This window comes from Athene noctua, chromosome 22 (assembly GCF_965140245.1).
Source record: "Athene noctua chromosome 22, bAthNoc1.hap1.1, whole genome shotgun sequence".
Taxonomy (NCBI): Eukaryota; Metazoa; Chordata; class Aves; order Strigiformes; family Strigidae; genus Athene; species Athene noctua.
In genome coordinates, this window is record NC_134058.1 from 8,595,199 (window position 1) to 8,608,105 (window position 12,907).

Consider the following 12,907-nt stretch of genomic DNA (forward strand, 5'->3'; position numbering starts at 1 on the left):
CATTCTGGCGAGTGAAAGCAGCCATGGAGGCCACGCCCCACAAGGGCCGGGGGAATCCAGCCGTGTTCCCCGGGCACAGTCTCCCCTCCCTCGGGTAGAGGGAAAGGACCGCGGGCTCCCTGTCGCACCCGAGGGGCCGTACGTCCCCGCCTCAGGGTGTCCCATTCTCACAGGGGGTGTGTTTCAGGGCATCTCCGGAGCCCTGAAGGCCACCCGGGCCCAGCCCTCCGCCTCCGCCACGGCTCTCGACACCCTCCCGGCGTCATCCGGCGGCTCGGGTCAGGAACGGCCGCGGCGCCGGCTCCGGGGCCGCCTGGGCCCGCCGGGAAAACGCTGCCGGGCCACCGGCTGCCTGCGATGCCGGCGCCCGCCCTCCGTCCCGCCGCCCGCCCGCCCGCGGCAGCGCCGGGCCCCGCGCTGAGGGGAGGCCTCAGCCCCGCCCGCGCCCCGCGGACACTTCCGGGGCCGGCGCCGCTTCCGCCTCCGGTTCCGGGCGAGGCGGCTGGCATGGCGGTGCTGGCGTCCAACCCCAGCAACCCCGTGGTCTTCTTCGATGTCACCATCGGCGGGCAGGTGGGCTCGGGCGCTGCGCGGCGGAGCCGGGGGCCGCAGCGGGAGGCGCTGCGGGGGTGAGCTGGGGTGTGGTGGGGGTGCAGCGGGAGGGGGTGCGGGGCTCGCAGGGGAGCAGTGGCCGGGGGGCTTGCGGGGGTGCTCCGGGAGGGGGTTGCGGGGTGCCCGCCGGGGTGCCCTGCCGCGGTTGCTTGGGGGCGTTCGAGCGTTCGTTGCGGGGCCTGCGGGGGGGCGGCTGAAAGCGCTCGGAGGGGCCCAGCGGGAGCGGGGCGCGGGGCAGAGTCGGGGGCTGCAGCGCTGCAGGGGCGCGCGGGGCAGGGCTGGCAGCAGGGCTGCAGGGGAGGGGTGCAGGGGTGCGCGGGAGGGGGCTGGCAGGGGTGGGGGGTGCAGCGGGGGGGCGAGTTTGTGGCGCTTCCCCGGGCGCGGCGGTGGGGAGGCTGGTGCGTGTGCGAGGGGGGCCCGGAGGGCTCACGGGGCCACCGTCTCCCCAGGAGGTCGGCCGCATGAAGATCGAGCTGTTCGCCGACGTTGTACCCAAAACAGCAGCGAACTTCAGGTGAGGAGCAGGCGGCGTTTCTGCAGCTCGGCCTGGGTCGGCTGTGGAGACTTGTGTGTGCAGGAAGGGCTCAGGGGGCGGAGGGGCCGCCTGCCCCCCAGAGCCGCTGCGCTGCTTTGCTCCTCTCTCCGTTGCCGGAGAGGTGCGGCCGTGCGGCACCCCGATGCCCTGGGGGAGGCCGCCTGGCCGGAAGGTGAAGGGCTCCAGTCCCGCTCCGCTCCCCGTGTGGAGCTTCTCGTACGCTCGGTGCCCTTGGGAAAGGCCGTACCTTGAGGGCACGGCCACGCGGTTCTCTTGGCGCTGACCGCGGGATGCACCGCTTGGGCGTCCCACTGCCACGGGAGAGATGGATGTAGCCTCTTCTCTGGGAAACACGGTGCCTGCTCCACGTTCACTGCCCCTTACGAGCTCGGCGTTAAATATCTGCCCTGCTCGACTGCAGAAAGCAGAGAAGTCTCTTTTAAAATGGCAGTGGGGAGGAGTTGCTGCCGGTTACGGTTGCACCGGGGTCGTCCCCGATGCAGCAAGGGAAGTCCTGCACACCAGGCAGTGCACGTTGGCTGAACGCAGCGCTCTGTGTCCTGCGGGGGCAGATGTGCCTCACGCTCCGCTCTCTTTTTTGTCTTGCAGGCAGTTTTGTACGGGCGAATTCAGGTAAGCGGCTTACGGTGTCCTGTAAAGTAGCCCACCCGGAGAAACAGGAGTGGCTGAGTGGGAAGAAGGCTCGCTTGGAAGCGTTTCTTGCCCTGCCAGTACAAAATGAAAGAGTTGCAGACAACTGCTCTGATGAAATTGGGATGAGCTCGGTCCGTCGCAGAGGTGGCGGCCGTTCCCTTGCGGGCATGACTTTGTTCGTGCTCAGGTTGCTCTGAAAAGCCCTGTCTGCACATCCCACCTGCTCGTGCTGCAGAGGGCGGTGGGATCCCCTAAAGGTGCTGGCTTGGGTGGTGTAGGGAACCGTGTCATTTAGCGGGCAGAGCTCGCTCGAGGTTTGCCTTTGCCTCGGGCAGCACCAGCCCGGAGCCAGGCTGCAGCACTGGGTGGTCTGTCAAGGCAGTAGTAACGTGTAGGACAAGCCCTTGGAATTCCTGGGAGGGTTTTGTGTCGGGATATGCAGTAAGTTGCAATGGTTTTCCTTGTCCTTTCCTTGCAGGAAGGATGGTGTCCCTGTAGGTGATAAAGGAAGCACTTTCCACAGGTAATTCCTCTGCTTTTGTTTAGGCACTGAAGTAGCAGTCTGAGGTAGATGTGGTTTTGAGAGCTGCCTGGGGCGTTATTGGTCTGGGAGGCATCTGCAGGTCTTGGCTGATAGCGACCTTCTGTAGCTCTGGGGCCTTTGGGGGTCTGTCAGGTGTGTACGCTGGGGTCACTGGGAGGGATCCCCCGTGCCCGGTGCGTCAGGTCAGAGATCACGTTCTGGCATCCGTCCTCTAATCGCTATCCCTGGTCGAGCAGCAGCGGGTCCCGAATTGCCCGCTAGCAGCGAGTAGTTAATCTTTGTTGTAGACGTTAGACTGTAGCATTCACAGCCGCTGATAAGTGTCGTTGTGCAGCGAGGCAGAACTCCTGTTTGCCCCATGTGAAGCTTCTTGAGACATCTGTCTACTGAGAACTGAGCATTGTTTTACTTCTTCAGGGTAATCAAGGATTTCATGATCCAAGGAGGTGACTTTGTAAACGTGAGTACTGCTATATTCCTTTGGTGCTTTTCCTACGTGGTATATTAAGCAGCTGCTTCCCAGGGTCCGTGCTGATCTGTGGGGTCTCTTGGCTCTCTTTTGAGGTACTCTAGTCACTGGAGGTTTCCTCGTAGCATTGCTGCCGTCTTACTGCCACAGACTATAATGTACTTGAAACCAAATCTTGGGTGAGCATAGCTTGTCCTTCCCAAGATATTTTCTCTCTAAAAGAAGCATGGCGGTACAGCTAGAGGCTTCTCAAACTTGCAGAGTTTGGTTTTTTTTTTTTTACCGTGTTGTCATTCCTCCTTCTCCTGTCCCCCCAAACAAATTTCTGTTAGCTCTGTGGAGAGAGACCCTAGGTACGGAAGCAAGTGTCTAGTGCAAAGGATAGTTAAATAAAAACTAACTGTTTGTTAGTGAATTGTCTGACAATAGAAAAGAATTTTGTGCCCGCAGTGGTGGTTGTGCTCTGGCTTAGGGATAAGCCGAGGATACGGGGAAGCCTGGAGGACCACAGGGTCTCTTCCCTGTCCTAGGACCCAGTAAAACTATTTCCTTCCTGGAAGTATTTCAAAACATGAGGGGGATGATAAAGCTCTTTTGATACAAAATTGATAGAGCTTGGTTGTGTGAAAGTCACCGAGAGACCTGACCGCAGAGCGGGTGGCTCAGCCACCCCAGACTTGCAGGTAGTTGCTGATTGTGATGCTGCTCAGCTGTCCCAGTGGACTTTATTACTTCCATGAAGCTCAGCAAGCATTGCAGATTGCACCAGTATTTGTGATTCATAAATTACACTTGCTAGAGTTCCACTTGAGGAGCAAGGACAGTCACACTGACCACTCGAAATGGGTCTGTGTTCCTGTCTCGGAGCTGAGAGTAAGCTAGACAGAACAGGGGAGAAAGAAGCAAAGGCTAGGCAAGCAGAGCAGCAGATGTGGAGCTGCACATGGTACATTACTGGCATCTTATCTTCCTGTTAAGTTTGTCCTCCTAAAGAACGTCTGTCTTAAGCAGAAAGGCAGTGAAGGGAGGCAGGTTGCAGCAAGGCAGAAGAAATGGGGCTGAAGTGACACAGGAAGGGGAAATGATCTCAGGGAAGGGATCTGACCCCTGTGCTGGGCACTGGTGAGGCCGCCCCTCGATGAGTTCAGTTTTGGGCCCCTCACCCCAAAAAGGCCATTGAATGACTCGAGCGTGGCCAGAGAAGGGCAACGGAGCTGGGGCAGGGTCTGGAGCACAGGTCTGCTGGGGAGCGGCTGGGGGAACTGGGGGGGTTCAGTCTGGAGAAGAGGAGGCTGAGGGGAGACCTCCTGGCCCTCTGCAACCCCCTGCCAGGAGGGTGCAGAGAGGGGGGATGAGTCTCTGGAGCCAAGGAGCCAGCGCCAGGCCCCGAGGGAATGGCCTCAAGCTGCCCAGGGCAGGGTCAGGCTGGCTCTGAGGAAGGATTTCTGTGCAGAAGGGGCTGCTGGGCGTTGGAATGGGCTGCCCAGGGCAGGGGGGGGAGTCCCCGGGATCCCTGGAGGGGTTGAAGAGTCGGGCTGAGCCAGCGCTGAGGGATCTGGGGCAGTTGGGAACGGTCAGGGGGAGGGTCATGGTTGGACTGGAGGAGCTTCAAGGGCTTTTCCAACCCAGACGATTCTGTGATTCTGTGAAATCAACCCAGGGAAGTGGCTGTTGGAATAGTGAATGTAACTGACTGTGCCAGAGATACCGGGCTGCATTGCTTCTGCAGCTTTCCCCAAATGGTTCCTCACTGCAGCATCTGTCAGGCTGTTCTGTCGAAGGGTCCCTGCTCAGTCCTTTTGGCGTCATACACGGGAGTGTCTCTGCAACCCCGGACCAAAGGGCAGGGTGGCCTTTCAGCCACGCCACGACTTATGTGTCTTGCCTGAACCATGCGTCAGGCTTGTGCAAAGTTACAAATTTGTGAGCAGTCAAAGCTTGCAATGTGCAGCTGCTAGGGGCCACGCTGCTTTAACTTAGAAGCGTCTTGAGGGCTGAGGGCTGGGGCTTGTCCTTGTAGTACAGGATGTCTCGACTTGGTAGAAAGTTCAGCAAAAGGTAGAAGCTCCATCTTTCAGAAACTGTCTTTGATGAACAGTGAGATCACTTCCCTAATTCCTATAAAATCACAGAAAATAAGGTGAAATAAGGAAGCAGCAACCAACTTTTTCCAGGCAACCACTTCCCTTTTCTCACCAGCCCCTACTTTGATGTCCCCTCCCCTTTCCCTGCCGAGGCCAGGGGGGTCCATCCCAAGCCATCTGTAGCCTCTGTCTCTCTCTGGGAGACTTGAACCTGATCCTTACCACCTCTGTGGGTTTCTGCCAACACGTGGATGGCAAAGGATGTGCTGTGGAGTTAGAATCCACTCGATGATCCTCTTCAGAAATGAAACATTGAACGTGTTCACTGCTGGTGTGTGCAGATGGCAGGACGGCACCCATTTTGGGCTGGGTTTAACCCTGTCCTTTGGCTTGGGCATTTTAAATTTAGTTTTTAAATGGAGCTGTTCCGTAGCAGTTGCTGTGGCTGAGTGGGCACCTCTCTCGCGCAGGGCGACGGCACTGGAGTAGCCAGTATATACAGGGGTCCTTTTGCGGATGAAAACTTCAAACTGAAACACTCTGCTCCTGGGCTGCTCTCTATGGTGAGTATAAAATAGGGACATTCTAAGACCAAAAAGCTTTTGGTATTTTCTCTGTGCCCTTTTCCGAAGCGTATAAGTGATTTGCCAGACAACAGGAATCTCCAGCACCGGATACAAGGTCTAAAAGACCTGCTTTGTAGCTCCTGGCCAGAAGGCTCCTCATGAGTTAATGTGTTGAGCGACACAGTCCTGATCCTGCAGCATCCTTTCTTTTTTACCTGCTTGGCAGCCTGAGCAGCAGCACATGTGGGTGGCTTGGAAGTTGTCTGTGTTGGTTGTCTGCAGCTCTTTGGGTGTCGTGGGGAGAGGGCAGTGGGTGGGTGGCGACAGCTCTGACACGGGCTGTGGGCACCTGGAGGCGGCTCCGGGGAGACCTTATTGCAGCCTTTCAATACTTATGGGGGCTTATAAGAAAGACGGGGACAAACATTTTAGCAGGGCCTGTAGCAATCGGTCAAGCAGTAAAGGTTTTAAACGAAAGGAGGGTAGATTCAGACTAGATAGAAGGAAGAAATTCTTTATGAGGAGGGTAGTGAAACACTGGCCCAGGTTGCCCAGAGAGGCCGTGGAGGCCCCGTCCCTGGAAACAGTCAAGGTCAGGCTGGACGGGGCTCTGAGCAACCTGATGGAGGTGAAGATGTCCCAGCTCATTGCAGAGGCCTTGGATTAAGTGACCTTTAAAAGTCCATTCCAAACCGTTCTGTGATTGGAGGATCCCCCCAGAATGTCTGGGGGTGCACGGAAGGGCACATGCAGGGGGTTGTGTGTGCCCCACGGAGCGGTCTGGGCTGTCCCCAACAGCACAGCGCGGTGAGCAGGGTGCCCCTAAAGGTGCAGGAAGGAGTCCAGGGACCCTCAAGCAGCACAGCGAGGGCTTCAGGATGCCCCCAAAAGATGACAGATGGGATCAGCAAGGACATTGCAAAAGGCTCAGCCAGCGAGCGGCCAAAAGCCCCGGGGTCCAGGGTGTGCCAAAAGGGCTGCCGAGGGGCAGGGGTTGCACAAAGACATCCCTATTGTCATACCCCTAAGAGAGAAGGGAGCACCTAAAATCCTCCCCATACAAGAACCGGCAGGTGTTAAACCAGAGGAGAAACCTCCCCCTCCTCCCCTGTCCAGGATGGCCCTCTCTGGCAGTAACTGGCCTAGCTCTGAAGAGATAAGTCCAGCCACCCCCAGCTCCTCTAATCTTTGAGGACTGGCTCGATCTCAAGGGGATTAATCTCGTAGCAGATTAATTTGTCACCTTGACTGCAACCGGGGGTGCAGGAGGGAGCCCCCCGAGGAGTGTGGAGATGTCACCAAAGGCGCCTCTGACAAACAGAGGGCTGCAGGGTGCACCAAGGGCACACCAGGGGGTTTTGGGTGAATCGAAAGGCGCATTGAGGGGTGAGGGGAGACCCAGTCGGCGCAGCCACAGGTCCAGGGTGCATCGAAAGGCACGTGCATGGGGACTGGGCACACCAGAAAGCAAAGCGAGGTGTAGGGGCGTCCTGAAATGGAGCCCGGGGACTTGGGGTGCCCTTAAAGCGACAGCCAGGGCTCCAGGGATGCAGAGAGAGGCACAGAAATGGGTCCAGGGTGTTCCAAAACTCAGGCTGAGAACCCAGGAAGCACAAAAAGGGACATGGGCGTGTCCAGCCACCGCCTCTTGTGCTTGCAGGGAGCCTTGCTGGCGAGAGCCCGCTCTGCCGAGCCCGTCTGTCTCCCACGCAGGCGAGCCTGGCAGGCAAGAGGAGGACAGGGGTCCACAGGGAGGTGGGAACCTTGGGAGAGGTGGCAACCTTGGAGAGGTGGCCTTGGGCAACCCTGTGCCCCTGGACACGTGCACCAGGGGCTGTTTCCTTGGCAACGGGGCCTGTACACACACAGAGAGGTCCTGAGCAACGGGCCCCTCCCAGCCCCCACCGAGCCCGTTATGACATCAGCGCACAGAACAAGAGGGGTTCTGGCACAGGCCCTGCACACACAGTACCTGGTGGTGCTGCCAGTGCTGTGTCAGTGGGCTGGTGCTGGAGGCACTGGTAGAGCTGGTGCTGCCAAGGGAACTGGTGCTGCTGGTGCAAGTTCTGTTGGAGCTACCAGTGGAGCTGGTGGCAGCGCTGGTGGAGCTGGTACTGGTGCAGCCGGTGCTGCCACCGCTGCTGGTGGTGGCTGAGCCTGCAGGCAGCTGCCCGTGCCCTGCCACTCCTTGGGGTTGGCTCCTCTGTTGGCAGCCGACACCAGGCAGCGCCCACTAAGTCCTGCCTGGCACCGGTCCCCAGGGATAGACGAGGGGAGGCGGTTCAGTGCCCACCCCCGCCGGGCCATGAGGAGGATCTGGCGGTGGCTGTGCAGGAGGGACAGGAGCAGGGGGGCAGGGGAGGGTCCCGCGTCCTCCAGGATCAGCGGTGGCCATGAGCCGCCGCCAGAGGCACGGGACGAGCTGCACCGTGCAGCCGCCACTGGCAACTGGGCCCCAGCGCGGCCGCTGGTGGAGGAGCGCGACACCGACTGCCGGGACAAGGCCGACAGGTAACGGGGCGCAGGCAGGCGGGCGCTGGCTGGGAAGCTCCGGGGCTCTTTTCCTCCCCTGGGGCTCAGCTTTGTGCCTGGGGGCGTTGGTCCTCGAGGGAGGTCAACACGGAAAGGGCGGGCAACAACGGGCCCTTCTCCTTGCCGTGAGCTGTGCCCACGACTGGCTCTGCTCTTTGTCTCTCCAGGCGCGGCGCGCGGCCCGTGGACGCCCGAGGGCGGGAAAAGAAGGGAGAAGCTGCTCCAGGCCAAGCCAAAGGGGTGTCAGAACCCAGCACTCCCCGTGGGGCAGCAGCGAGGCGGTGTGCACCCGCCCTGCCGAGAGCAGGTAGGACTCTCCGGGGTTGGTGGAGGAGGGATGGGCAGAAGGCCTGTCGCCTGCCCTTGTGGCGGCTTGCCGTGGAGACGGGCCGTTTGGAAATGATGATGTGGTGTGGCTGAGGATCCAGGAAAACGTGCACTGCCGGGCCTTGTCCCTGCAAAGCAGAACTCTTGAGACGCTCATTCCTTCGGGGCTCATTGCTGATCACTTTGAGCCATCCCGTCATCCCCCTGGCACAGGGAAAAGAGACGTGTCTGGAATCTGCATTTTGACAGGTCCCCCTGGCTTTGGGGTGTGTGGCTGTGCTAGGGTTGTCTCTGGAAGCACGACGGTTGGGAAAGCACTGTAGGCATCAAGGAGCTGTGTGAGCTCACTCTGGTTTCAACAATATGTGTGTTTAATGTAGATGAGCCTGCCGCCTGCTTGGAGTCGGCCGTCCGTAAGTCGCCATCAGATGAAGAAGGCGTCAAGGAGAGCCAGAGCTTTGGGCCGGAGGTATGCAAAACCAGAGATTTTCAATTCGAGTCCTCCTTCCCGTGCTAATGCAAAGCCAGACTTTTCCATGAATCGTGTCTAAGGCAGAGTTATTGAAAACTCTTTGATCATCTGATGTCAAGCAGCTGACAGTCCTCTTCTGGTTGTATGAAATGCTGCTGCTGTCTCCTGGTTTGAGCTGATTCCCTAAGTGCTGTCCATTTGTGTTCTGTAACTTTGAACAGGCAGAAAATGTCAGAGCCCGAGTACTGACGGTGGGGTCAGATTCATCCCCTTCCCACCTGAGCCCTGGGACACGTCAGCCATCAGAAGGTGTCCAGGCGCAAGTGTGTCTGACAGAATGTCACCAGTGCCTTCGGGTGCAAGGACAGCTCTGTCAGGACGTCACTGAGATGCGAGAAGAAAACAAGAGCTTGTCTCGTCAGCTGAGCAAAGCCGAAAGAAAAGCTGATGGGCTGGAAAAGGAAGTGGACCAACTGAAAAAAGCCCTTTTGGAAAAGACATCGGCTTTAGAGCAGGCAGAAAGAGAATTACAAAGGTCCAAAAGGCAGACAGAGGACTGGCATGATCTCTGCCTTATGAAAGATCAGAAGAGAGAAGATGTCACCAAGAAGGCAGAAGAGCTGCAGCAACAACTGGCCGAGCTCCAAAGTGAAAACTTTTTGCTGCGTCAGCAGCTGGGAGACGCGCAGAACAAGGCCGCCCAGGAACGAATGGTGAGTGGTGGTGCCTTTACATGCGAGGCCGACAAGGTAGAAAAAGAGGTGAGGTGAGCACTGGCCAAGACTGACTTAAAGGAGAGCGGTTCCCAAGGCCGTCTGGCGCTTCTAAGAGTCGGCAGGTGTGCGGTACGTGCGCGGGAGTCCTTCGCTCGGCTTGGTTCTGTTCTGCGCTGGTTTTGTTGGAATCGCGGAAGGTTCTGACAAGCCTTGAGATGTTTATAGACACACACGTACGTAGAAACGCTGAGGCAGGCGTTGGGTTGCGTTTGTGTAGCAGAACAATGGCGTGAAGGCTGATACACAGAGCTGGCTCTAGGAAGCCTTGGCTGGGATCACGGGAGAAAGGGCTGCAGTCCAACGACAGCTCCCGCGTTGGCCTCCGGTTAGATTTTAGCATTAACTTAAGGAACAAGCCCAACCCCACAAAGGCACAGTCTCGGCATCTTCCGAGGGGAATGTGCTGGGAGACAGAAATCTTCACCGAGTGATGACATTTCTGCAGTCGTCTTCACTCGCCAGGGATGGCTGGAGACCATCAGCTGTGCAGATGCCCTCTTCTTCCCGTGGATGCGATGGCTTTGCTTTGCGATGCACTTAGAAAACTGATCTCGGTCTGTGAACTAGTAACTGGAAGTAAAAATACGGACTTGGGCTTATTTTTCTTTGTACTCGTTGTTTCCCTAGAGAACAGAGGCACAGCTGCAAGGAGAGCTCGTTGATGCTGTCAGAAAGCAGCACACAGCAGAAACTGCACTGCAAGACTCGACGCACCAGTGCAGTCGCCTGAAGGAAGAAAACTCCCGCTTGCAGGAGGACCTGGACAAGGCGAAGGCCAAGGTATACAAAGGCTGTCAACACGTTAATGTCTCTGAAGCTGTTCTGAGGCACGGACGTGCTGTGATGCTGCAGGAGGAGTGAGCGCCTTTGCCGCGGAGCCTGTCTGGAAAGGAGGGATGGGTGGAAGCTGGAGCATCTTGTTGGCAAGGGCTTGAAAGGCGCACGTACTTTCCGAAATCCAAGCGCCTTTTCCCTGGGTTGAAATACAAACTCAGTGCATTGACAGCCATGATCTCGATGCATCCCTTTGATGGAGTTTCACCGAGACTTGAGACCCCTCTGCTCAAGGCAGGTTCTTTTTCCCCACGTACAGGTGCGCGAACTCTCCGCAGACTTGGAGCTGCTGTCCCAAAAATTTCTGCGGCTGGAAGCTCTAAATAAGGAGACGGGACAGATGGTGACAACTCTGTCAGATCGCTTGGCGACTCCTGGCCCAGCTCACACCACAGCAGAGCAGGAAGAGAAGCGATATCAGAGTCAGCTTTTGCAGGTCAGTTCATGTACCATTGGTATCTGTCGTCGGCGTTGCGTCCTCTTGTGGTTGCGCTCACGACTTCTGGGGGTTTTGTCTTGGGCACGTGGTTCTCTTTGTTAGTGCTGTGGGTTTGGCTTTCCCGTAGGGAAGGCGGGCAGCTGCAAAAGGCTGCGTCAGAGTCTGTGTGTCGTGTGTCCTGGGACCAGTGGGCGTGAAAAACACGCAGCCATTTTGCTGCTCCTCGTCCAGGCAGCGTTTAGGCTGTTTAAGAGCTTTTATGTCAAAGTGGCGGAAAGAGCAGGTTTGTTGAGAGGGCTGGGCATTGCCTTTGTCTTCCCGTTTCTTGAAGTTGCATCTTCTCTTTTAGGTACAGGCAGCCGCTGAAGCCAGAATAGAAGAGATGAACACCGCTGTCGCCTCTTGGAGAAACGAGCTGGAGCAGATCATTAGAGCTCAGGCACTCGAGCTGGAGAGAGCACAGGAGAAGCAGGAGTCGACCGCCCTGCTCCTGGCTTATGCTCAGGCAGAACTGAAGAGCTCTCACAAGCGTTTCTGTGTGATGGAGGACGTTGCAAGAGTTCTCAGAAACAAACTGAATAAGTAAGTCCAAACTTTTTTTTCCCCACCTAATACAACAGGACCCTTTTCATTGTGGCTTTTCCAGCCCACGTCCCTTTCTTGGATCTGGGCAGCACGATGTGTGCACTTCTGCAGAGCCCACCTTGGGCTCTCCCATTGCCGAGCCCTGGTTTTGTTTCTCTTGACGGACCCTGAAGTAACCAAGCCGATCAGGCCTGTCTGGAGGGTGGTTTAGTTAGTTTTCTTGGAAAGGTTTTCTGCAGCCGCCTCCTCTTGCTGCACGTATGGTGGAAAAGAGGAGCTTCCTTTCCCTTCTGCTGTTACCCTCCAGCTGAGGGGAGACACACGGGAAAAGGCAGAGGGGACAGAACAGGAGGCTGTGAGGCAAAAATAATCTCTTTGCTGTCCGTGATAACAGTCTGTGTTTACCGCGGGAGGAGGGAAAGAGCCCGGAGTCCTTACGACCCTCTGGGAAAGGTCTGACAGAGACCTCACACAGACTGCTTGGAAGCCCGAGCAGCAGCACACGCGGGTGGCTCGGAAGTCTTGTGTTCCTCAGCCCAACAGTGCAGCGTCACACCTGGGGAACCGCTTGGTGCCACCGTGAGCAAGAGTCGTTTTTGCACGCTCCTGCATTTCTCACAGGGCTAATGAGAGGCTGGCAGAAGCCAGCAGGAACAGCGGCGAGACTCTGCAGCCAGAAAGCGGAGGTGCGAGCAAGGCCAGGGCACCGAGCGTCAACCCATCGGGCTCAGGTAAGCAGCTCCAGATGTGATTCTTCAGTGCTCGGGCGGGTTAGGGATTACGGTTGGGTTTGGCTTGAGATATTGAAAGCGTAGAAGCCTTTTCCATGTCATTCCTGGTCACGTGGAATTAGGAGACAGAAGTTGCTTGCTCATCCTGCAGAGCATAAAGCAGGTCTTGTTAGGTGGAACCCCAGAACAGGGAGCGGGATCTCCAGAGAAGAATTTCCTGACAGTGCTTCCTCTGGAGTTTCTTTCACGGGCTTTAGAAGGTTGGCTCCTTATGGTCAAACATGGAAAATCTTATTTCTTCCGTTGTGTGTGTCCCTTTCATCCCTTCTGGTTTCCTCTGGAGGCCTTCAATCTCTCCAGACCTTCACAGCGTCCTGTGGCAGTTGAGAGTTGTCCATTGCCTTTGTGGGCTCGGTCTGCTGTGGAAGTAACATCGGATCTTTCTTTTTCTCTCCCAGCCACCGGTAAACGTAAAACCAGATCTGGTGAGGATTGTCGCCGGACATCTGCTCTTCTGCCAAAGGTCACCAAAGCCTGGGATATCCCTGCTGGGGCAACACTGTCCGACAGTGACAGTTTTGAGGGAGAGTTATTAAAGTGATAGAAAACACTCAGGAAAGTTGGTGGAAATTCTTTGTCGCCCCCATTCTGGCGAGTGAAAGCAGCCATGGAGGCCACGCCCCACAAGGGCCGGGGGAATCCAGCCGTGTTCCCCGGGCACAGTCTCCCCTCCCTCGGGTAGAGGGA

The 12,907-nt window shown here is 57.3% G+C and overlaps 2 protein-coding genes across 3 annotated transcripts; both read left to right on the forward strand.

Annotated features, from left to right (window-relative positions):
* The first annotated feature begins 344 nt into the window (after positions 1 to 344).
* LOC141969103 (peptidyl-prolyl cis-trans isomerase H-like) lies at positions 345 to 9,142 on the forward strand. 2 transcript variants are annotated; one of them, XR_012634991.1, is made up of 9 exons: positions 345 to 573; positions 1,062 to 1,126; positions 1,757 to 1,780; positions 2,280 to 2,324; positions 2,763 to 2,805; positions 5,369 to 5,461; positions 8,164 to 8,303; positions 8,704 to 8,792; positions 9,017 to 9,142. XR_012634991.1 is itself a non-coding variant. In XM_074924536.1 (8 exons), exons 1-8 carry the CDS (start codon positions 358 to 360, stop codon positions 8,705 to 8,707), a joined length of 630 nt encoding a protein of 209 aa, XP_074780637.1. In that variant the 5' UTR covers positions 345 to 357; the 3' UTR covers positions 8,708 to 8,803. The 2 variants fall into 2 exon arrangements, 1 of the variants encoding a protein (XP_074780637.1); XM_074924536.1 differs by lacking the exon at positions 9,017 to 9,142 and having other exon boundaries at positions 8,704 to 8,803.
* Positions 9,143 to 9,161: 19 nt separating this feature from the next.
* Positions 9,162 to 12,774, forward strand: LOC141969090 (uncharacterized). The gene is made up of 6 exons (XM_074924517.1): positions 9,162 to 9,508; positions 10,199 to 10,351; positions 10,665 to 10,841; positions 11,194 to 11,426; positions 12,051 to 12,160; positions 12,619 to 12,774. Exons 1-6 carry the CDS (start codon positions 9,185 to 9,187, stop codon positions 12,759 to 12,761), a joined length of 1,140 nt encoding a protein of 379 aa, XP_074780618.1. The 5' UTR covers positions 9,162 to 9,184; the 3' UTR covers positions 12,762 to 12,774.
* Positions 12,775 to 12,907: the final 133 nt, after the last annotated feature.

Coding starts and splice junctions, on each gene's coding strand:
- LOC141969103 (XM_074924536.1), top strand. CDS start 358: ATGCCGGCGCCCGCCCTCCGTCCCGCCGCCCGCCCGCCCGCGGCAGCG. Junction 1,781..2,279: donor TTTTGTACGGGCGAATTCAG/GTAAGCGGCTTA, acceptor CTTTCCTTGCAG/GAAGGATGGTGTCCCTGTAG. Junction 5,462..8,163: donor CTCCTGGGCTGCTCTCTATG/GTGAGTATAAAA, acceptor TTGTCTCTCCAG/GCGCGGCGCGCGGCCCGTGG.
- LOC141969090 (XM_074924517.1), top strand. CDS start 9,185: ATGCGAGAAGAAAACAAGAGCTTGTCTCGTCAGCTGAGCAAAGCCGAA. Junction 9,509..10,198: donor AGGCCGCCCAGGAACGAATG/GTGAGTGGTGGT, acceptor TTGTTTCCCTAG/AGAACAGAGGCACAGCTGCA. Junction 10,352..10,664: donor TGGACAAGGCGAAGGCCAAG/GTATACAAAGGC, acceptor CCCCACGTACAG/GTGCGCGAACTCTCCGCAGA.